The sequence below is a fragment of the Eretmochelys imbricata genome, chromosome 4, assembly GCF_965152235.1.
Source record: "Eretmochelys imbricata isolate rEreImb1 chromosome 4, rEreImb1.hap1, whole genome shotgun sequence".
Classification (NCBI taxonomy): Eukaryota; Metazoa; Chordata; order Testudines; family Cheloniidae; genus Eretmochelys; species Eretmochelys imbricata.
In genome coordinates this window covers 32289643-32314068 of record NC_135575.1, presented here as the reverse complement: position 1 = coordinate 32314068, position 24426 = coordinate 32289643, and the positions used below count along the sequence as shown (strand labels likewise).

At 43.3% G+C, this 24426-nt stretch overlaps 1 protein-coding gene and 1 pseudogene across 7 annotated transcripts in view; both read left to right on the top strand.

The window, feature by feature from the left end:
• Positions 1-7400, top strand: part of MANBA (mannosidase beta) — an 82239-nt gene extending 74839 nt beyond the window's left edge. For all 6 annotated transcript variants that reach the window (XM_077815085.1, XM_077815082.1, XM_077815081.1 and 3 more), the window contains 3 exons: positions 1663-1805; positions 3957-4214; positions 6403-7400. In XM_077815085.1, the coding sequence (XP_077671211.1) occupies positions 1663-1805; positions 3957-4214; positions 6403-6627 (626 nt within the window). In that variant the 3' untranslated portion in view covers positions 6628-7400. The remainder of the gene's footprint in view (positions 1-1662; positions 1806-3956; positions 4215-6402) is intronic.
• Positions 7401-10095: 2695 nt separating this feature from the next.
• LOC144263946 (alcohol dehydrogenase 1-like) lies at positions 10096-19717 on the top strand (annotated as a pseudogene). Its single transcript, XR_013345881.1, has 5 exons — positions 10096-10677; positions 14596-14706; positions 17444-17817; positions 18003-18261; positions 18681-19717. The product of XR_013345881.1 is annotated as an alcohol dehydrogenase 1-like (transcript).
• The last annotated feature ends 4709 nt before the right edge of the window (positions 19718-24426 follow it).

The window sequence follows — 24426 nt, the reverse complement described above, 5'->3', positions numbered from 1 at the left end:
TTTTTGATAGCATAATAAGTAATAAAGTACAGCTCCCCCTAAACCGGCAAAGTAAACTGGAACATGCACATACAGTATGTTTAAGTATTTTATTTAAAAAACCCCAAACAATAGAGGTAACTTCTACAGATGGGCCTAATTTTGAGTTGCTTGGATTCATGAGTTTGAAAGTCTGACTCAGGCTTACAGGTTTATGTTTTGTTTAGGAGGAATTGCAAAAACTGACCAAGAGAATGGGAAGAGGTAGATTCTGATGAAAAATGAAATAGGACAGGCCAGATTAATCTCTCATTAACAATGGTGTAAGTCTGTAGTAACCTTACTAAAGCCAATGGGTTACTCTGGATTTGCAACAGCATAACTGACAGCAGATTTTGTCTAACTGTACATGCTAAATACATGGTACACACTTATGCCAGTCCTTTGTAGTGGTGATTCTTCTATCCCTATGTATAGCATGTATGCTTTTTTTTTTTTTTAAATTGAATCACCCTGAGAGGAATGTTAATTACAGTAACCAAAGGTTTGTAGAACTCAAACTGGTATTGTGAACCTCAAAATGAATCAGAGAGATTTGTAAACCCAGCAACACCAGCAAGACCTTCATGAGCTGCAACCTCATCTCAGGCATGTTCCAGCGCCTGGACAAACTGTGGAAGAACGCTTTTTTCAGCGTCATCCTCTTCGGCACCAACGACAGCACCATCTCCGGCATCTGGGTCTTCCGCGGCCAGGAGCTGGCCTTCCCATTGAGCCCTGACTGGCAAGTGCATTATGAGTCCTATACCTGGAGGAAGATGGATGCAGACAGTGAGGAGTGCAAGACGCTGGTCACAGAGTATTTCACGTGGGAGGGCGAATTCAAACATGTCGGCAAAGCCTTCAACCAGGGAAAGATCTTCAAGTGAGGGCGCTGCCTTCCCACCGGCTGGGACAGCACAGACTGGCCAGGGAGGGACAACAGCCTCAGGGCAGCAGCCAGTGGGAGTATGGACTGCTGGGAACTGTTCACCAGGGGCCAAACATCAGAAGCCTGGATCAGTGACATGAAAAATAAAAACCCCACATGCTGGTTTAAAAAAAAAACAAACAAAAAAAACCCACAAGATTTTCTCATACCATTAATATAACACATGGCCCAGTGTATTATTGATTGATTTTTTTCTGTGTTATTTTGCTATTCTGGTAAATTTAGTGGGAGGGTTTGAGCAGCACATCAGCTTCAGTTATTACTACTGTCAACCTATGTAAAACAATTGAATTCTTGGTCACCACACGATCGGCCAGATTGTCTTGGGCCCTTGTGGGGGTATATAGAAAGGGGAGAGAGTGGGCATAAAGTGCCTCCTATCTTTCTGCGTTTGCCCTACACAAGATCCAGGGACAGCTGCAATTACTGTGCTTGAGGGAGTGCAGGAGCTGCTTCCTCTTTGTGCCCCTAAGGTTGCATATCCTCCCCCAAAGGGAGCAAGAAAAGGTGTGGAGAAGACCAGACCATAGATCCTACCTTTCTCTCCCCCAGACCCTGGTGTGGGCCAGGCCCACCAGAAACGGGGAGAGGAAGTTGCAGTATCATAACCTATGCACTGGGGCGGGATCATGCCCTACATGTTCACAGCCAATCTCAGATTGTGTCTGAATCGTGCTTTCTTTAATACTCAGAGTATGGGGGCAAGTGGAAAATGCTCCATTACTTTGCCCAGCATTTCTTTGCCCCACTGTTGCCTGTGGGATATGAAGATGACGGCGTGCTGCACATCTACGGTGTGTCGGATCTTCATTCAGACTGTGAGCTGACGCTCCAAGTAAGTGCTGCCTTCTGTCTGTCAAAAAGGTCACCTCCTGCTAGGGAAAAGAATAGACAAATATAAATAAGTGCTTGGATATGGAACAGCGATCCAGTAAGTCCGTGTCCAGCCCTATCAGCTCTCCCCTGCACCAGTGCTTCAGCTTCTGAGAGTTTGTTCGGAATGTGATTGTGGGCTGAACTGAGTCCTGGTATAAATGGGTTAATTAATCCTCCTATTTTGTCTTGTTTTTTAGACCGAGAGTTCTCTGGGGCAGAGACCGTCACGAACTATATCTCTGTACAGTGCTTAGCGCAGTTGGGCCCTAACCTGAGGGTGCTACCGCAGTGTATATAGGATCATAGAATTATAGAAACATAAGGCTGGAAGGAACCTTGAGTCTTAAATTTTAAATGGTAAAGAAATAATAACTCCACTAAAAATACAGTCCAGCTGTAAAAGGTGATTAAGTTTAAATAAGAAACAAATTAAAAAATTTCATCTTGTAATTCAGATTACAGATTCAGGCCCTGGGTGTATTTAGAGTTAGATCTGCAGACCCTAGTGAAAAAAGTTGTTGTTATTATTTTATTTTATTATTATTTATAATTACTGTTAGCCTTCCTGAACCAATGCAGCTCTGAGAAAATACACTGGATTATTTTGTGACTTGTGAGGCATCAACAGAACTGGTAACTCAGTTTCAATTGCAGGCCTCCTATGCAACCCTATTATCCTAAAATTATGCCCCAAGCTACATCTGAGTGATCCCGCAGAAGGTTATAGGATTATGCACATGTGTATAAGGGCAATATTATGCATGGGCCAGAAAGAATCCTGTTTGACTTTCAGATTCCATAGTTGCTTGGTTTATTATTATTTATTATTTGTATGACAGTAGCACTTACAGGCCCCAGATGAGATCGGGGCCCCATTGTATTGAGTACTGTATAAAAATACATTGCAAGAGACAGTTCCTGAGTTGAAACATCTACAGTATAAATAGACAAGATAGACAAAGGGTGGGAAAGTAAGCAGGCACAGAATGGAGAAGTGACTTGTCCCAGGTCAAACAGTAGGTCACTGGGAGAGCTGGGACTAGAACTTGTCTCCTGATTCTCAGTCCACTGCCCTGTCCGCAAGACCTTGCAGATTCTTTCAGTTTACAGGGGTGGCAGTTTAAAAATAAACAAATAACAACAAAAAACTCTTGTAAGCTGCAAAAAAATAATCAACGTGAAAAACACAGTGCTGTTTTTGCAAAGCCACTTTTCAGAGCAGAGCTGCACTTTGTGGAGTTGCTTGTCTCTGGTCTGAGTTTAAGCCTGTGTCTGTAATTCCAAAGCTCTTGTGTAGTTAGAGAGGCACGTGTCTAGTATTCACTTCTAGTATAGATTTTTTGATTAGCAGTTCAAGAACATTTTAAATTTGTGAAAAAGAGTGATTAGGAGGAGCTTTAGGATCTTTTTCTGGCTGCTAGCACCTCTTGTGGTCGAGTGCCTCTTCATGTATTCTTTCACATCTGCTCTTTTGCAGTTACCTCATGCTAAAAGTAAGCCAAATGGATCACAGTTTTTGTACAGGAGGCTGTTCCTGTTGATACAAATGAGGTCCTCTGGCAAAGTTGTATTTCATTGTGTTAACACAATTCCAGGGATTCCACTTAAAATCACGGCTTCTCATTTCTATTGATCAAATATATTAAAATTCTCTATACAAAAGCTCTAGGCATCGCTGCAGGTCTCAGGTAATACAGGTCAACTTTAAATAAGCACAGCCAGCAATTTCCTGAACCAGAAAAGGGAGGGGAGGCAATAAACCCTTACCCCAACAATTCCAGTCCCTAATACACCGCAATCCAGCCACCCCTGGCATCAGCTAGAAAAGAGCTTTGCAGCATGTCCTAAAGATCAACATGTTCAGGCTATTTGAGACAGAATTGTTGCTTAGTTTAAATAGTAAAATGGGTAATATTTATATTCGTTATTATTTTAATCTTTGCAAAGTCTCTTCTTGTCTGGGGTAGAAATCATCTTGAGGCTGTGTGCCATGTACTTCCAGGAAAATGTCTCATTCTGTGAGTAGCTGGAAAATCTGGGATGTAGGGATATTTTTGTAGTGGTATTGTTTTCTCTGTTAACAGTTTGACCCCCTTAATCTCTGTCACAGGTCCGTGTGCACCAGTGGAGTTCTATGGAGCCAGTGTGTACCCTTGCTAAAGAGGGTGTGACCCTTAAGGCAGGGAGTGCTGCCCCAATTTACAAGGAACCCGTAAATGACCTGCTGAAAAGATGTGGGAATTGTACCAGGCAAAGCTGTGTTGTCACCTTCTACCTTATGGGAAAAGGCGATCTCCATAGTCCTGGCAACTCTCACTTTCTATCTTCGCTGAAGGATGCGGTGGGATTGGAGAAAGCACAGCTCAGTGTAAGCACCAGCTGTCCTAAGTTACTTTCTTTAGTCCTGCCAAGCTTGTCTGCTGTGGAGTTGTGAGGGGTGGGGGTGGTGTCTATAACGTGATGTCTTTTGCTCTTCAATCATTTGGCAGTAGCTTTTCTGAATCTCTGCACAGAGGAGTTCAAAGTGAGTTTTTCTTCTTCACTGGTTGTTTCTGAAGAAATGCCTAAACATCACTAGGTCCCCCCCCTTTTATATAAAGGCTGCATTTCAGTCGATCAGAGTACATCCCACTTGTTTGATGCAGCGTCTCCGTCTTCGTCTCTTTTTTTGTCCCCAGTTAACAAATGGCACTGTGACAGGTATTCCAACTTCTGACTAGTATCAGTTTCCAGCGTTAACTGCTAGTAATACGGTAAATGCCGAACAGAATACCAGTTATTGGTAATGATATTACAATGGAATTGCCTCTGCTGTCCCAGGGATGTTGTGGCATGACTGACATGCAACTTTGTATGGTTATTTCTGCATTATACAAAATTCTGCACTCCAGCTAAGGAGTTCTGATTTGCATAATGGCTTTACAGTTACTTTCCAATATCTGTACATCATTTCAATCCTTGTGTCTGCATGAAAAGCAATGTAAGTGATAAGTACAATTATTTACTTTATTGGCTATTTCCCCCAGAACTGCCTGCTGCCTTAGATTCTCAGACTCCCTTTCTACCATGTTACTCTGACTGTCGTTGCTGCTGCTCTCCGTGCCTCCTTACTCGAAAACTCTTCCTCAGTAGTCACAGAAAAGACACTCTAAAAAGCAGGATGGGTTTACACTGTGTTGCCTCTGTGATTCCAGATCAGATTTGTTCAGTTAACAAATAAAAAAGTGGGTCTGATTCGCCTCTCACACCAACGTGCACAGGAAAAGAATTGCCCCATTTTTTTTTTTTTTTCACACAGGACTACAGATTCAATCTGGAATCTGAAAAGACAGATTCTTTCTAGCTGACATCGCCAATAATAAAAGCTCTGCAGTTAGAATTTAGTTTATGAGTCTCGTGATTATGCAAATTCTGCTTATTCTCCCATAGCTGTGTTGTCTAGCAGGAGAAAAACATAATAGCATTAATTTTGTCAGTAAAGTAAGAAAATATGATTTAGAGTATATGTACGTAGAAGATATGTTGGGTAAAAAGGTGGCGCTTTTTTTTTTTTTTTTTTTTACAGTGTCACTTTTCTGATCATAATCTCATTTTAAAATATCTTTGTTAACACAAATGCTACTTTTTGTATCTTTGTTCTGGGGTAGGTTTCACTTCAAAAGTATATTATTTAAAATATACTGCAAATCTAACTGTGAAAACAGAATAATCCAGAGTATGCTGTTTCTCTTACGAACTAAAAAAAAAAAAGCAGGTTTTTTGTCATAACATTTATTTAGTATATATTTAATATGTAACTTGCTGATTTTTAATGTACCATTAATGTTCAGAAGAGAGATGCTTCTGTAAAAGAAAAATGTTGAGTGAAAATGTATCTAGTTGTGTTTTTAGACTGTGTAGAGTGTTATTACTGAAAAGTTTACAGTAAAACGTTAAACCTATTTCTGAGATCTCACAGCATGCCTTATGTATCAATTCTAAATATAGTTTAAAGACCCTCCTTTCTTACACTAGCAGTAGGTGACCTGCTACATTGCCCTGATTTATTCTTCTTTTACTTCCACGGATTTTTATTACTGATGTAGCAAGAAGGGACAACAACCTTAATATCTGAATGTATGGGTTGAGAGAAATGTTTTGCCACGAGAATAAATCTATCTAGCACCTTGTGACTTTGATAGGATTGCACTGGGTGTAAGTCAGTATAGACTTTATCCCATTATTTTTAGAGGAACTGTCCTTATGGAAAGTAAATAATGATAACATTCGATAGAATTTTTAAACCAGCCTATAGTATTCTGTAGCAAGGCCATAAATCTCTGTTAAGTTCTGTAGGTTTCTGGGATGCTTTGTATAGAATCTTATCGGCTTTATCCCTATTAAATTATATAGAACATTCCATAAAGGAGGTGGAGAGGAGAAAAATAATTTTAACAAATGTATTTTCAAAATACCTTCCGTTACACTGGCCTACAACTTTTACACTGATTGGTGAAGTTGTTTTTACTACACAGACTTCTGTAATAATACTAACTTTATTTTTCTTCCTCTTTCAGGCCACTATTTCTCAGCAAGGTGACCTGTATACGTTTGTTCTGCAGACCACAGCAATCACTCCTTTTGTTTGGCTGGATGTAGGGAATATACCAGGGAGGTTTAATGACAACGGCTTTCTCATGACTGAGAAGAGAAAAGTTGTGGTGTTTTATCCGTGGGAGCCTATCCACATTGAGGAACTCAAAAAATCACTCAGCTTGACTTCACTGATGGACATTTACTGAGGAAATCTCATGTCCTTTATTGGAAATGCTTCCTGTAGTGGTAGTAGAATAGAAACTGGAAAACTTCAAAGGAGTATAACTAGGGCTCCGTGTTTGTCACAGAGGTCGCAGAAGTCACGGATTTGGTGACTTTCCGTGACCTCCATGACTTCTGTGGTGGCCAGTGTGGCTGACCCCATGGCTGCCCAAGCAGCTGGCTCCGGGGTCAGCTGCTCAGGTGGCCCCAGGGACAGCCACTCTGGCTGCTGCTGGAGAGGCTCTGAAGCCAGCTGCTTGGGCCAGCAGCAGCCCGCACCAGACACGTGCCCACAGCAGTGGCCCTTCCCCTGTAGTCCGTCTCCTCTCTTCCCCCCCCCCCACCAGCTCCCGTCCATGTCTTTTATTAAAAATACCCATGACTAAATCTTAGCCTTAAATATAACTAAAGATTAAGAGAGAGCAGATAAACTGACCACAGAATGCGTAGCTCACGCTGTCATTTGTACATTCCTCGCTCTTAGTGTAATGAAACGATGTCAACAGAAAAACTTACATATAATATAGAGCAGTGGTTCTCAAAGCCGGTCCGCAGCTTGTTCAGGGAAAGCCCCTGGTGGGCTGGACCGGTTTGTTTACCTGCCGCATCCACATGTTCAGCCGATCGCAGCTCCCAGTGGCCGGAGTTGGCCACTCCAGGCCAATAGGGGCTGCGGGAAGGACGGCCAGCACATCCCTTGGCCCACGCCGCTTCCCGCAGCCCTCATTGGCCTGGAGCACCAAACCGCAGCCACTGGGTGCTGCAATCAGCTGAACATGTGGATGTGGCAGGTAAACAAACCGGTCTGGCCCGCCAGGGGCTTTCCCTGAACACACGGCAGACCGGCTTTGAGAACCACTGATGTAGATCATATGTCAAGGGTGAGGCTGCTTTCTCAGGTAACTGAAAATATATATGTCAAGGGGTTTTGATGCCTCACTTCCTGGTTACCAGGATGCAAGTAGGATCTGTGATAGTTTTAGAGCCTTGAATATCTCTCTAGCCTTAATTTTTCACATCGGTGTTTGTATCCTCTGGATCTCAGGAGGAGGCGATACACTTCAAATTAATGTCTCGTGGATTTGTCACAAGCCCCAGAAAAGAACCAGCACAACCCTGCCACTCTGGGAGCAGACCAGGGACCAGACAGTGACTCGAGTCCCAATCGGTCCCTGGCTCTCCCCTGATCTAAGGGAAAAGTCGCCAGTGCGATCCCTTTTCTTAGTGTAGATCACTACCTGCCCCCTACCTAGACACCTGTGCCAGACTGTGTCTTTCTACCTAGACACCTGTGCCTGACCCCGGGAGACCGCCTTTCCTCTCCATGCTGCGACCTACAGCTTGGGAGTGAGGGAGAAGAGGGAATTGTTAACAAAGGCACGGAAATGAGGAGATGAGGCTGTGACAGCAACTGAACAGAACGTTTTTTTATTATTATAACAGTATTTGTCATTTGAAAAATTTCAGCTAGTTCTAGTACCCTTGGCCATAGCAAAGCAGCCCTTCACCTCCCCAAGGAATCTAAATATGGTTTTATGTGAAGTTCCTGAGGTTTTTCACTCTTCTGTTCTTCATACACCATTTTGTACCTTTACCCTGCCCCACTCAGACACGCCCCACAAGTTCAGAATTCAGCACTGCAGCACCCTCTGGTGTTTGTCATAGACTTGAAGGAACACCCCCAACATGATTCCAGTGTGTAACACGAGTGAGCAATGCACTTTGTTGCAGAGTGCTGAGTTAACAAGGGCACTTCAACTTCCTGAAAAATCTTTGAAATCAAAGGAGCCTTTTGTGAAGCGTTGGAATAAAGAGAGGATCTGCGCTGTGCTCTGTGAATCCGGAGGGCTTTTGTTTTGTGTGTGTGTATTTTACGAAAGAGCCTGCTGTATGTTCCTACAGTATTCAGAGGAAACAAACAATATTGCAAATTGAAATGATCTGAAGAGCATATTTTAAAAATTTTAAATAATCCTTCTAATTAATATAGTTTTCAGTCCTGACCTGTAATTCATTTAAAAGTAAATGTCATTTGATTAAGGATGCGTTAAGCTTACAGCTCACTACAGTCTTTATTTAAACGTCACTTTTTTTCCCTATGGCCTATCTTATGTTACACATTTAACTATTGATCAGTTGTGGAAAATAATAATCTGGAAAAAAAGCAGCCTTTAACAAACTAGTCTGAGGAGTCCTTGCTCCATGAAAAGCACAGATTTTCAGCAGCTATAGATGGGAACAGTGACATCAGCATTATTGAAAAGAAATCACGAAAGCAGCACCTTAGATCTGCTTGAACTTGTCAGGTGATTTTCAACTATATTTCCACTCCTAAAATTGTTTTACGTAAAAGAAAAAACACCCCCACATTGTCTGCAGCAACATTTATGTTTAGAAATGCTAAAATAACATGCTACAGTTGCCTGTTGCCAAAACACCTACCTTGCCCTAGTTAGTATTTTCTCTTCATAATGTTGCAATAGTTTTAGTGCCAGGTTTTGATTACACTCCAGTTAAATCTAAAATGTAACACTTTGCCCAGAAAGAGCTTCTAATATATTTTAATGAAATAATACGCATGGTGCCAGAGGTTTCTGCCATTGTTGCTTATATGCCTGTAAAATACTGTGTATGCACAAGAATACCCAAACTTTTTAGATTTTAATTGAGAGTGCCTTTCTAGATTTTTGTCTTACAAACCCAGTATGGAGTAGAGTGGAGACAGTGCCCAGATGAGAACAGAATCACTGATCAAAAGGACATTTTCAGCCACTATGAACTAAGACAGTAGTTTTCAAACTGCAGGTCCAGTACTGTGTCATGGAATGTAAGGCGCTGGGTCATGGTGGCTCTGGTCAGCACCGCTGTCTGGGCCGTTAAATGTCCCATTGACGGTGCTGCCCGGCTAAGGCAGGCTAGTTCCTACCTGTTCTGATACTGCGCTGCGTCCAGGAAGTAGCCAGCAGCAGGTCCGGCTCCTAGGCGGGGGGACCATGGGGCTCTGTGTGCTGCCCCAATCCTGAGCACTAGCTCCGGACTCCCAATGGCTGGTTCCTGGCCAATGGGAGCTGGGGGGAGGGGGCGGTGCCTGCGGGCAAGAACAGCTCGGAGCCACTTGTGCGCCTCCACCTAGGAGCCAGATCAGCTGCTGGCCACTTCCGAGGCACAACACGGTCCACGGTGCCAGGACAGGCAGGAAGCCTGCCTAAGCACTTCCGCTGCGCCACTGACCGGAAGCCACCCGAGATAAGCCTGTGCCTCATCCCCTACCCCAGCCCTGAGCCCCCCAGACATGGAGCCCCTTCTTGCACTCCAAACCCCCCATCCCAGCCCCACCCCAGAGCCTGCACCCCCAGCCCTGACCCCGTCCTGCACTCCAACCCCCTGCCCCAGCCCTATCCCTGAGCCCCCCTGCACTCTAATCCCCTCATCCCTGGACCCACCCCACAGACCTCACTGCCACACCCAAACCCTCTGCTCCAGCCCTGAGCCCCTCCCACAGCCCAAACCCCCTCATCCCCAGCTCTGTTGGGTCGCGGGCATCAACAATTTTCTTCAACTGGGTCACCAGAAAAAAAGTTTGAAAACCACTGAACTAAGGCCCATATTCAGTAAGACACTTAAACACATGCCTAACATAAAGTGTACATGCTTAAGTTACTTGCACAATCGGAGCCTAAATCTATCTTAAGTACTTCTCTGCCCCTCCAATCCCTGCAGTTCCCCAGTATCTGAGAACCTCAGTCTTTTAATGCATCTATACCTGTGGCACAGCTGGGGAACCATTGAAAGACTTGGAAGAAACAGACAGGCATGGAGGAGCTTCGTCACCGCCCTAAACACCAGAGGCGAAATAAGAACATGATGATGATGATCTCTTGAGTAAAGCATTTAGTCCTATATTTCCTGAATCTTCCCTTACTGTGGCATTGTGGTACATCTTTAAGCTGTTTAAAAACAACTAGCTGACTCTTCTGGCTTTGCTATGATGAATTGACTGACTGGAAGAGCGGAAAAGCTTGCAGATTCCACAGGTAAGAGGTGCTTCCCTCACCCCAGTGGTTTCTAATTTAACCTTTTGTGTTCAATGTTCTTAAGTACCTGAGCAGCATAAAAAGTATGCTCTTGGGTTCCAGTTTCTCTCATGTGGATGTTCACACTGGGTTTCAGGCGTGGCTCCCCGTCCTTTAAGGTAGCTAGCTGCACCAGCAACAAAAGTATGGAGCTGTCCTTGCGCTCAGGGATTTATACTGACTGACTGGAGCTGCTCTCCATGAGAGGGGAAGGCTCTTTGTTTCCCTTTCTTGCATATTAGCGTAGGACAAGCCACAAATTGACTTAGTCTTCCTGTGTGGTCCTGGGTATGGCAGAGATAGGAATAGAACCCTATCTTACCTCCAGGCCTGGATCTTAATCACTGTGCTCCTCTTCCCATATAGCAGGAAACACTCAGCTCTTCTGCTCTGTCTCAACTGCTGCAGCTGCTGAGCAGATCCCCCACTGATCACTACTGCCTCACTGCAGGAGTGGAGCTGTTCTGACTGTTCTATGAGGCAATAAGCATGATAGGGAGCCTGGAGCAGGATGATTCCTCTGTTTTGGCTCTTCCTATGGGGAAGCCGGGGAGCACCAATAACGGAATTGTTCATGGCTTTCCAACCATAGGAATGAGGGAGGTAGTTGCTGAGTCTGAGATCAGCCCTTCTTTGGTACAAAGACCCGCCCAGTTAAATAAAACAGGGCCGGGGGCAAAGGAAGGACACATCAGTTTTGCTGTAGGGAGGAGAGTGCAGAGCGCAGCATAGGATCAGTGGGTGGTCTCAAAGGGGCAAGTGATGAGCGGTTGGAGTCCTACAGGAAACTGAAGGATGGTAACAGCAACGGGATTTGGAGTCTGTGGAGGGAGGGGATAGAGAAGTAGTAGCCTGGGGGGAACAGAATTGATTAAGAACAGAGAATAGATGCAGGGATACTGGTGGGCAGAGCATAGCCTGATGGAGCATGGCTTCTGGGAGTGCAGGGTATAGTGGGAGCTGAAAAGAGGGACAAAGATAAATTGGCTGGAGAGACACAATATATTTGGTGGAAGGGGGGCGAGAGATGTTTCCTTTTTAATATTTTGCTACTGCAGACCAGACCGTGTTCTCTCACGATGTGCTCACCTCAACTTTCTGCGGTGGGTCCTTGTTTGTCTGGCTGGAAGAAAAGGGGTTGTTGCCCTTTTAAGGGCTCCACCGGCACTGGTAGCAGCAGTGAAGGAAGGGGTAAAGGTTACCTGTACAGAGCGGGGAGGAGTTGCAAGTGACTGGTCCACCTGGGTGAGGGGAAACGGCCCTTTCTGCTGACTGGAAGGGGAGGTGTTCATATCCCATGCAGTCCCAGAGAAGCCTCCTTGCCTCTGGATCAGGCCAGCAGCACCCACCCTCTCACCCATCATGTCTAACAAAGGACTGGTTCCTTCATGATCCACTGTGGGAATCACATTAGTCACCCTTTTCCCATGGGCGTTGGCCAAAGCAGGCTGGATTTTTCCACCTTCCTCACAGCAGGTTTGAGACCCAGCAGGGTAAGGTGGGGGTGGGGGGCTATGTTACAATGTCAACACATAGAAAATAAAACTTGTGGCAAATGTCCAGTGCGGGTACTCATGATGAAAGGGATATGGCTATCAGATAATGTGCATTGGAAAAGGATGTAGAGGAAAGCATCCCAATGAGGAATGAGGGTTCGGGACTCCTGTATCTTGTACAGTGGCAAACTGACCCCCTCCTTTTGTAGCCCTCTTAATCCTCTTATGAGGGAAGGGCAGCGAGGTCCTAGCAACAGGATGGCTGGGACCAAGGTTGGGGCGTATGTGGCAAAGATTTAGGAGACAATGATGACCTTCACTGTACTATTGTCGGATCCTCCCAGATATGACAAGTGAATAATGTTGTGGTTTAATTAGGCCACATACATTGCCTGCTGTCTGTCTTCTGGCATGGCTGGACAATGGCTGATGACAGGTTTGCTGCACGGATTCCGTGACCAGCGTGAGCATGGATTTTTTTCATTCTAACAGCATGGCACAAGTAACAGGTAGGAAGGATAGTAGTGGATAGGGCACTGCGGTGGGACTAAGAAGCAAAGCTGGTTGGAAAATTTTCATTGAAACAGTTTTCTGTCACAAAACGCTGTTTCGATAAAACCAAAAGTTTTCAGGAAATTGTATCTATTTCAATGCAAATTCCTGTGAAAACAAATTTTCCTGAAAATGTGTTGAACTCTTCCATTGCAGCAGAAACAGGAGATGCTTTGATCTAGAAAATAAGATGGTTCAGTCTGTACTGCAGCAGTTGCCCTTAATTTTTTTTTATAAAATAGATTTTCATTTTATGTCATTATGACATGGCATATATTATGTACTACTGATACTACTGCTGTGTCATGAAATAATGGAAAAATAAAAGATAATATAAACGTGAAAAGCCATTAAAATAAAAATTTAAACTATTATTTTGAAATATTTTTGAAATGTTCATTTAAAAATGAAATTTTCTAAACGGAATTTTTCAGAATTTCCATCAGCTCTACTCAGACCTAGGTTCAGGTCCTGCCCCACCCATAGACTGCTAGTGTGACCACTGGCAAGTTTCTTTCTGTATTCTATGTCTTAGGCCCCCATTAATACTTCCCTACCACCCAGGGGGTATTCTGAAAAGAAAATCCACTAACGGTTGCAGTGGGCAGATACCATGATAAGGGCCACACACATCGGTTGGATAATGCGATAGATTACCCATCTGGGTAGAGTTGTATAATGCCACCTGTTAAGGGTGTAGATACATGTACAGGATGGCTCTACAACGCCGTTATAGGGAAGAAAATCCTTGTCCCTGCCGCACAGACTATCTCTGGATGGACAAGTATCCCTTCCATATGCTGCCTTCCTCCCAGGGGAGGCAACCTAGCACCTGCCAAGAGGCAGCAGTTATCTCTGCCACTTGCTACTCTGCCTCCGAGACCGGGCTCCCTTTGTCCGATGGCCAGCTGGAGGAGACAGACTCACCCAGCACGATCCGTGGGACGGGCTAGTCACCCTGAGTACGTGCCTGTCGTCTCAGCTGGGTACATGTCCCGCTGCCCAGGCTGCTGCACTCTATTTTTATCACAGTAGCTCCATCAGAGCTAGCCCTGTGTTATGCCTCTTTGAGCTGGGAATCACCGACCCCAGCTCCAAGTGCAGGCATACGCTTAGAGTATGTCTACATTAGGGAAAAGGATGTACAAGGAGATAGCTAATATATTGCCCTGTCTATGCTAGGATATTGCAGCACTTTAGCTATCCTCTTTTATACCACACCATTTTGTCTAATGTCCCCTACCTTACCCGGGGAGGTCTGGACCCACTTTAATCCACCCCTTAGGTCATAGATGATGTGTGCCTGGCAACTGCTCTGGATGCTAAGGGTTAACAGAGATGGGGAAGACCATCCTTATATTTTTATGTAACTTACCTTTAATGGTTCAGTTTGGGCTATTGAGATGCAGAAGTATGAATCCTAAAAATGTTTCCATTTCCAAGCCAAAGAGGAATGAAATCTATTTTTTTAAATAGTCTGAAACAGGTTCAAACATGTCTGCTGCAGAGTAACTGGTAAGAACAATGGTTGGCATTCAGGTCCCTGAATACAGGGGCCTAGGACAGGTTCTCTGCTGTTCATTGAGTTATCATTGCTCTGATGGATAGCTATTATGCAGCTCTTGGTCACAAAGCACTTAGGGAAATACAGAGTAGATGCCTTCTATTGGTTTTAAAGCAGAGAAGTATCAGATTTAACAGACTAGGTGTGCTAACAAATGACAGACTTGCTCCTGGTGACCTGTCACATATAGAAACCTTAATAAGAAGTCTGGCAACACTTTGATTTATGCTTAAAATCCTGTGAGACATGAAGGTGAATTTCTCTCAGACAGCAGCAGAATTCAGGATAGAACTAATGCCAGCAACAGGAAAGCCCTTCTAACCAACTACTCAGAAAATGGTTGTCACAGCTAGAGTGGAAAGAAACCACTGATAACGGGTAAGTTTATTGAACTAATAACTTATCTATACAGACAGTGCCACAAGTGCTGTAACACTTAAGACAAAAGGCCATTAGATTGAGATATAAAATAATAGAGAATGAGATTTGTACCACTGTACATACTGTTCATATAGAAATGTGTCAGGAGTTTTATCTGGGTATAAATCACAGCTCTTCAATAGATAAGGCTTACGTTTTGCATTCTGAATAAAGAGACCCAGATATGATAAAAATAAGGATGCAGATTTTCTTTTGGGTTCTGACCTCAGCAGGAACTGCATCCATGGAACTGAGTCCACCAATGCTGCATCCTGCTGATTTCAGGTAGCTGCCATGATCCTGTCCTAATTATAGAAATGAAGCAATGTTTATCATGGTCAGTGTATTCCTGCCCATTGATTTTCTTTATGGAATCTAGTAACTATTCCAGATTCTCTTTAAATTTGTAATTCATAAGACAGACAATCATCCCAATAGAATGAACAGAATCTGAGGAAAAACTCTGCCAGGGAACTGGAGATATTCAAGAATTTTAGCTCTGAATGACAATCCAAGCACAGCCATCTCATCAGCCCTCTGAGGTACAAAATTGGCTATTTCTTGAAGAAACCATCTCTTCTTCTTTGAAAACATGGCACTAAGGGTGCTCTACCAAAGGATGCATGCTTTTGATTGGGCACTACAAAGTAGTGCTTTCAGGCCTGCACAAAGCAACACCTCATGTTTTGAACAAGGGAATACCGGAAGGCATGTGCCTCTCACCACTCAGTTCCGTCTCAACTGCCTGCAGCTTCTGCTTGTGCCATACTCAGCTCCCTGCTTTTTGCTCACTGAAGAAAGCCCCCTTTTTAAACTTTATTTTATTTATTTAACACGTTTGTGCTCTTGGGTGGGGAGGGGATGCCTCCTCCCAGTTTTGGACTTTTCATTTGTGCTGGAGCACAATGTTATGTCTAAACCCCCAAGGTTTAAACCCTGCTAGACCTGTCACGGATCTTTTCCCCACAATGATGGACGCTCAAGTTTCCTGTGGTGTTTGGGGGGCTCCCATATCCCCTCAAAGGGTAAAGTCTGTCTGTTTGTCTGGTTCAAAGGCAGGTCTGAAAAAGACAGGGAGGCTAGACTAAAGCTCCTTAATGGAACGTGCTCTAACTTTAGAGGGGTCCACTACCCCTTTCCCCACTCGGCACATCATCCTCAATATCACAGGCTGCTTCGGTTACTGTTACAGCTTTATCTGTGACCCTGGAGGTAAAGACTTGAAAGAACCAGAGAAACAAAGAATAGGGGTAGATCATCCCATAAGACCCACTCTTGGGAGACCTCATGTCCCTCAAAGGGTACAGTGGATGCTCCAGCTGAGTTCAGTACCAAGGCATTGGTACCACATAAGAAAAAGCCCTCTACCACCACAGCACCTACTGCAGCGGTACTGACCAATCTCTTGCAGCACCGCGATAACCACAAGTACCAGTCTTTTACCACAGTTCGGTGAGGAGGATCTTGCGGCCTGCCTGATACCACCGCAGTCTCCATTCCACAGGTTGATAGTCCCACTTCCAGTACTGACCCAAGTCTTGATTATATGCTACTAGAGTCCTATGACTCATTCAAGATTTCTGTCTTCAGAGGATCTTGTAATTTCTGATGAGCCTGAGTCTCCACTGTTACAGAGATTTGTCAGAGCACCCTCACTGGTATAGTCCAGACAGTTGTAAGTCGAGACTTGTCTATGTTTCTAGCCTTCCATATACCAGCCAGGACACCTAAGCCCCCACCCTATCACTTTAGCTCAGGAGAGGATTCATCCGACTTGAGATCTTGGTACATCCCAACACCATACCGTCGTACTCCTCTGAGTCCCTCTAATGAAGAGGGTCCTGGGTATCCTACCAGACATTGGAGGCCCAGAAAGTATGACTATCATTGGAGACCCTTCCTCTATCCCCTCCCTAGTGGGGTTACTAGGACTTGTGGGGCCATTTTGGCAATAAATTCTATAGGATGTCAAGAAAAAGAGTGCTTCCATCCACTGATACATTACCACCATGATAATAGAAATGTGCAGGACTTCAACCTGGTCTTCTTTCCAGACTTTTACCAAGCATTACACTATCTTATTTGCTTCCAGAAATTATACAGCCTTTGATGATGCAGTCTTTCGAACTGTCCTGGACTTACCTCCTCACTGAGTTGTGAGACTCCTCTGGTGGAGCACCCATAGCGATATATACTCGAAGGAGAGAGTACTTACCTCACAATAACTTGAGTTCTTTGAGATGTTTGGTCCTGATGGATGCTCCATCTCCCACCCTCCTTCCTCTCTGCTGTGGAGTGAGGCTTCATGATCGAGAGAGAACTGAGGGATGGCAGGATCTCACCTCCTTATATGTCCCCATTTAGAGCACGAGGCGTCATTTTGGGCAGGTGCAAGCCCGTAAATACTACTTTGCAGTCTCCAGTTGAGAGCATACAGGTATGTCCAAATCTATAGTGGCACGCTCGTAGAGACAAAACGCCTCAAAAAACTCAAATTACTGTAAGGTAAGTAACCTCTCCTTCTCAATCTCCAGCTGATAGATGAAGCAGATTATTCTATGTATGATGCTGTCTGTTGAAAACTTGATTGGAAAGCTGCAAAAGACAGCAGACTTGTTTGCTGGGGGGTTAATATAGAGTCTGTGGTTCAGAAGATGCTTATGACAAGATCTGTTCCGTGTTTTTTTTTTTCTAGGAGCAAAGTCTTGTTCCTCTTGGCCTCCCCCACTGCTCCTATTTGAATCCCAACACCAGCTGCTGGCAGAAGACACAATGAGTTTCAATTTCTCCATTACCTGAGTCCTACCCTCAGTGATTCTGACAATATTAGTCATGCCTTATATTACTGACAAGTCCAGATGTCTTTTGGCGGCCTCTCTGATTCACAGAACCTCATGCCACACAAGACCAGCAGATTCACCATTTCCTGTGGATCGTCAGCACCTTCTCAGAATACACAGTTGTGCCTGATTCTGCCCTAGCAAGAATTGTTGTTGCTGCTCCTCGGGATAAAGTCTGTCTGTCTGTGGATTTTCCACTGGTTATGGGGCTGCCATTAATACTCCCAAAGTGAGTACGTGTGTGTGTGCGTGCGTGCAGGTGCATTTGCGCACACATTGTTCAAGGACAAATGGCACAATTGCCTTCTTAGCATATTAATGCATTGTATGTAGCAGAAAACTTTCCCCTCTGTGTCCCAGGACTACAATTTATGGATGGATTCTTACGGAGTCCCCTGTTTTATTGTTATGCAGGTTAAACCTGGTTCAACTTGTGCCATCTTCGGTTTGGGAGGAGTTGGCCTCTCCGTTGTTGTTGGCTGTAAGGCAGCTGGTCCTACCCGGGTCATTGGGATCAACATCAACAAAGATACATTTGCCAAGGCTAGAGTTAGGAGCCACTGAATGCATCAATCCTCAGGACTTCAAGAAACCTATTCAGGAGGTGCTGGTTGAGATGACTGGGCATGGTGTGGACGATTCTTTTGAAGTTACTGGATGTGTAGCTACTATGGTATGTGAGGTTGGCACATACTTTCTTTGCTCATTAGTGGCCCAATGTTAGAGCAGACTTAATGAATGTAGTCTTCATCTGATGGCTGGACTTGGTATTTGTGTATTCTTCACAAGACTCCTAACAAGGAGCCTCCTTATCTGCAGGCCAACCTCAAGACCAGTTCAAGTAAGAGCTCCCTGAAACAAGGGCAAAGTCTTGGCTGCGTTTTATACAGAGAGGAGGATGCATTTTGCTATATAAATAAGAGCTGGATAAAATGTATTTTTGATAGGCTAATTTTTTATGTATAAAAGATTTTCAGACTCCAAATAATAGACTTTAGATTTATTTCATCAGGCAAAATTTACACTGTAATACTGAGGGGAGGTTTTTTTTTTTCATAACCTGTGTGATGTCTTAATTCATTTTTTAACCAGGCAGCTACCTTGGCATCCTGCCACATGGGCTCTGGAAGGTGTATGATGATTGGAACACATTCTTTAGATATCCTTTGACCCTATGCTGCCATTCACTGGACATCCCTGGGAAGAGAGTCTTAATGGCGCATGGAGATAAGCAAAAGTGCCAAAAGTGGATGAACATTTCCATCTTAGTTAACCTGTTCAGTTGCTTGTGAAATGTTTAGTCTGGCTATTTTATTGCTGTATATAATGGAATACAAAAGTGAATGGTAATTCTGCTGCTGCCGGAGTAGAACACGAAAACCCAAGTTTGCATGAAGAAAAAAACAATTATGCCTACAAATATGGATATGTACATGTGTAACTGCATGTGCCTAAGCTTGAAAAGCTGGCTCATATTCACAGCCACATATTTTGTACAAACTATTATGCACATCATAAAACATTTCCATTTTCCCTTCCATGATTTTATTAAATATCTATCTGAATATTTGTGCTAGTAAATACCATGAAAACAGCGTGCAAACTCCAAATGGCTGCTCCGTTCAACCACATTTGTGCCCCCTTTATGTGCTGTTTTAGGAACATTCTTGCAAATAGATTTTTTTTTCCCCACCCAAATGTTTGGAGAATAGTTGTTCTTCAAGAGGCTCATTGATTTCAATGGGTTGTAGATCACACGCCACACGAATATACGTCTTTTCATGGGAGCCAATGTACTCTAATAAAAATATTATTTGTTTGATATTCATTATTCACTAATCTCCTGTTTACAAAGTGTGTTTTATGCTTTGTTTAATCATAAAATGTGTGTTTCAGAACTTCCAACTTGTCATCTGATGCCTTTTAAAGAGAAATACAACTAAAAATAGCATTCTGCACATTTTCTTAATAAAATAATCATGAGGTGTACCAGATAGATGCAGACACAAATGTATCTGGAAATATACAGACATTGAGCTGTGTTTTAATAATTAGACATTCAGATAATTGCATTTAGTTGCAGTTGCTGACATTTTCAAAAATAGAACTCAGTTTTTAGGGCCCAAGACAGACACTTTAAAGAGGCCTGATTTTCAGAGGGAGGGTGCTTATGTTGGGCACTGAAATCACTAGTCTCTTTTGAAAATTTGGCCTGTATTTGCAGGCTTGCTAGTGTATTATGTAATGTTGTTTGTATTATGGTAATAGCTGTAAACCTGAGTCAGGGATCAGGCCTCACTGTGCCGGTAGCTGTATTGACATATTACAAAGAAGAGAGCCACTTCCCCTGTGAGCTTACAGTCTGGGTGTCACACAGGATGTGACAGGTGGACAAACATGGGCAAATCTGTGAGTTCTAGCACCTCAGGCATCCGGTCCTGTGTATGCACTGGAGAGTATGGCATAATGCTCCTTAGCATATCTAGGTGTCCACAAGCTGAAGGATGTGTGTTGACTTCCTTTGCTCACTGAACCTCTCTCAGCACGTACACCTGTCCCACTGCCTTAAGTCCTCACTGTGCTTCAGGATGAGACAAGGAGTCTCACCATTACTTGTTCAAACTGTGTTTGTTCAACTGTGCATTGTGTATGGGGTTTTTTGTTTGTTTTTCCAGGTGGGAAGACCAAGGATTCTATGGCAAAATTAGTGTCTAGTTATATGAAGAAAAAATTTAATCAAGATGTGCTAATAACCCACACATTACCATTGGACAAAATCAATGAAGGATTTGAATTGTTACATTCAGCAAAGAGGTGAGATTTTAACTTATTAGTATTACATGTAACAAATGCCACTTGCATGTAAAATTCAGTATAGTTCAATATATTGTGAATTTTAAACGATTAAAGCAGTGGAAAACTTGTGTAATGGAATTTTGTCTTATGTCAAGGTGCACAGACTTAAAAGAAAATAAAACCCAGTTTTGTACCATTACTATGGCAGTTATTGCTAGAGTTCAGAATGAGTGTTTACTCAGCGAGTGGTCATCAGATTTCTGCTAGGAGGCAGCTGAGTTTTCATGAAACTTGGCTGGTGTTACATTGTATAATAACCATGCATTGTATAATAATAATGCAAACCAATGCCAGAAACTAACAAAGATCCTTCTTAGGATCTATCTATTATTAAAAGCTCAGGTGAAGGCAAATGCATGACAAAGGCTATCCAAAAGGGACAATGACAAGAACACAAAAGAAAAGGGGAAGATGGAGTGCAAAGAGATGTAGTAGAAGATATGTTACTTCATGCTTCTGAGCAATTTTCTTTGGTGAAGTTGGCAGCTAGTTCATTCATAAGAATGCTCATACTGGATCAGACCAATGGTCCATCAAGTCCAGTATCCTGTCTCAGACAGTGTCCAGGGCCAGGTACTTCAGAGGGAACTAACAGCACAGGGCAATTTCAAGTGATCCCTGTCATCCAGTCCCAGCTTCTGGTTAGAGCAGGGGTTCTCACACTGGGGGTCGGGACACCTCAGGGGGTTGCAAGCTGTCAGCCTCCACCCCAAACCCCACTTTGTCTCCAGCATTTATAATGGTGTTAAATATATTAAAAAGCGTTTTTAATTTATAATGGGGGGGGGGTTCTCACTCAGATGCTTGCCATGTGAAAGGGGTCATCAGTACAAAAGTTTGAGACCCACTGGGTTAGAGGCTTAGGGACACCCAGAGCATGCATTTGTGTCCCTTTTGGATAGCCTTTGTCATGCATTTGCCTTCACCTGAACTTTTAATAATAGATAGATCCTAAGAAGGATCTTTGTTAGTTTCTGGCATTGGTTTGCATTATTATTATACAATGCATGGTTATTATACAATGTAACACCAGCCAAGTTTCATGAAAACTTAGCTGCCTCCTAGCAGAAATCTGATGACCACTCGCTGAGTAAACACTCATTCTGAACTCTAGCAATAACTGCCATAGTAATGGTACAAAACTGGGTTTTATTTTGGCTAATAGACATTTTTGGACCAAATCTCCATGAACTTCTCTAATTCTTTTTTTGAACCCAGTTATACTTTCGGGCTTCACAACATCTCCCGGCAATGAGTTCCACGATTGACTGTGTGCCGTCAAGAAGTACTTTCTTGTGTTTGTTTTTAACTTGCTGCCTATTAATTTCATTGAGTGACCACCTAGTTCTTGTGTTATGAGAAGCGGTAAATAACAGTTTTATTCGCTTTCTCCACACATGATTTTATAGCCCTCTATCATATCCCTGCTTAGCTGTCTCTTTTCTAACCTGACTAGTCTCTTTAATCTCTCCTTGTATGGAAACCTGTCCATACCTCTAACTGTTTTCATTGCCCTTTTCTGCACCTTTTCTAAGTCTAATATATCTTTTTTGAGCTGGGGTGTCGAGATCTGCATGGAGAAATCAAGATTTGGGTGTATCATGGATTCATTCATTGCATTGCATTGCTAACAGAGTTTGACAAGAAGCAAGATAAGATTGTTGAAAAACAAATCAGATGTTAGCTGGTCTTTATCTGCATGTCAGCATTTGTAACTAATTATTTTGTTTTATATTTCAGTATTGGCAGTGTCCTTCTCTTTTAAGGTTCGGCGCAACGGGAGATATGTGGGTCTTAACATCTCAACGTTTCATATCCAGTATCTACTCTTCAGTGATCTCTTTTTTTATTATGGTAACATGAAGAGAGCTGTGAAAGGCTTTGGGTGATTCTGACATCGAGAGCTGTGAAAAATGGGCCTGATGAAACCTGAAAAGATTTGTAGAGTAATAAGGAAGCATCTTTGGGGGGTAAAGAATGTTTTAAAATGTATCCTGTAGCCTCAAGGCCTGTGAAATGGTGAGAGAGGTGCATCTGTGTCTTGTCATGTGACCTTAAATGAACTTGATCCCCCTCACTCCACTCCTACCTCTTTTTACCTTCAGCTATCCAAATCATGTATGCAGATGAACATTGCAGTAGCCAGAATCTCCAACACTTGGGAACTGTGAAACGCCTTGAATTTGTAATTGATCGCACCTACATGGATATGAGTAGAGAGATGGCATCTTTTCTTTTGCTCTCTGGTCTTATATCCAGAGATTATAGTCTGTGTTGATACCACATGCTAAGGTAAAACCTGACACTATCCTAAAGCTGAACTGTGGTGGGTGTACTGGAGATGTTAGCTACAAACCCAGAACCAGCCTCAAACCTAGCATCCCTGCCAGCCGTCCCTCTATGCTACCCAGCCACCTCTCTCCTACCCTACAGTACCCCAAAACTTCCCATTGTTTCTTCCGGTGTCCCAAATCCCATGAGCTTTTCTATCACCAAAGGATTGCAGAATAGGGTGAGTCTCAGGATGATTTTCTGTGTATTTTGCTGGTCACACAGCAGAAATGATGCAGAACCACTGATCTGGTTGGTAAGGCATAGGGAGGCTGAAGAGGTTTTTCAAACTAACATGTTTGTTAATTGTAACGTTGTTCTTACTTGTCTTCCTCCAATGTTTATGTAAATAAAAAGATTTTTGCCTCAGGCTCCATCTTGGGAATATCAGAAAATGCTCACAAGAGCTCCTGGGCTGTTTCATAGCAAAACTGTGTTTGTGATCTGTCAATAAATCTGTGCTACTGTGGGGGATAGATTCAGATGGGTCATTATGTATTACTGCAAGGCATCTGAGTGCCAAAAAACCATGGGTCTATTTCCATTAGGGATACAGAAACAAACTACTTTAGGGGTCTGTCAGATCCCTGGGCTATTGATGCACAATACCAGGCAGCATGAGTCATGTCTCTAGCTGGAAGAAGAGAGCATGCCAGGAGGAAGGGAGGGTGGATTAAAGTCTTGGGCTATAGTGGTGGGAGTGAGGGAACCAAGCAGTGGAAAAGGAAAGAGTTGGTGATTCTGAGATGTTGAAAAATGTTGTAATGCAAAATAAAATTGGTATTATGGGAGACATTTTTTATTCAGAAAAGATGCTTAAAAGGAGCATGAGTGAGCTTGATTTAACTCAGCTCTGTGTTCTTGACCATTGTGTCAAAATTTACATGGATGTTTATTTTGCTATTTGTTTGTTTAAAAAAAAAAGACATCCTAACATCAACATACATGCTAAGATTTACCATTTTATTAAAGAACAGTACAGTCCAGCATCAAATGTGAAATAATGAAATAAGTATTACCCTTCCTTATCTGTCTGGTATCCTGTCTCTAACAGTAGCACCAGAAGTCCCCACTAATTTAAGATTGAAAGGGATAAGACCCTGTTCTCAGGGCAATCATTTTTGCTGGGCAGGTCAAAGTGAACAGTGGCTGAAGAAGCATGGAAAAGTAGACCCAAACCCTACTTACAGTGTGGTTATTAAGCAAGGAGCATTACAATGGGCCAGTGTTACCCACACATTCTAGGACACTCCATCTATACCCTACTGAGCACTCTAGCGTGACACGGTCAATTTAGGTACCCCCACCCTTTCCCTTCCGAGGGCTTGGGGTGAAAGGCGCCTACACTAACCCACAGGGCTCAGAGAGAAACCTGCTCAATTTAATTACCTGCTCTTACCCATGGGACTCGGGGCTCTATGAGTCTGCAGGACCTTTTCCTAGTGAAAGAGCCTTACAGAGCTGTGCTCTAAACATCTATTTATTAGCAACACACATACAATATATATGCCAAGCAAATCTATTATGCTCACCACTCCAGGACAAATTTCACCCAATGGCCTGTCAGGATCCACCTGTCTGGGGCTTCCTGGTGCCCGAACACATCACAGTTGTGCAGGGGGTGTGATGTCTTGCAGCTTGTTGTTGATTC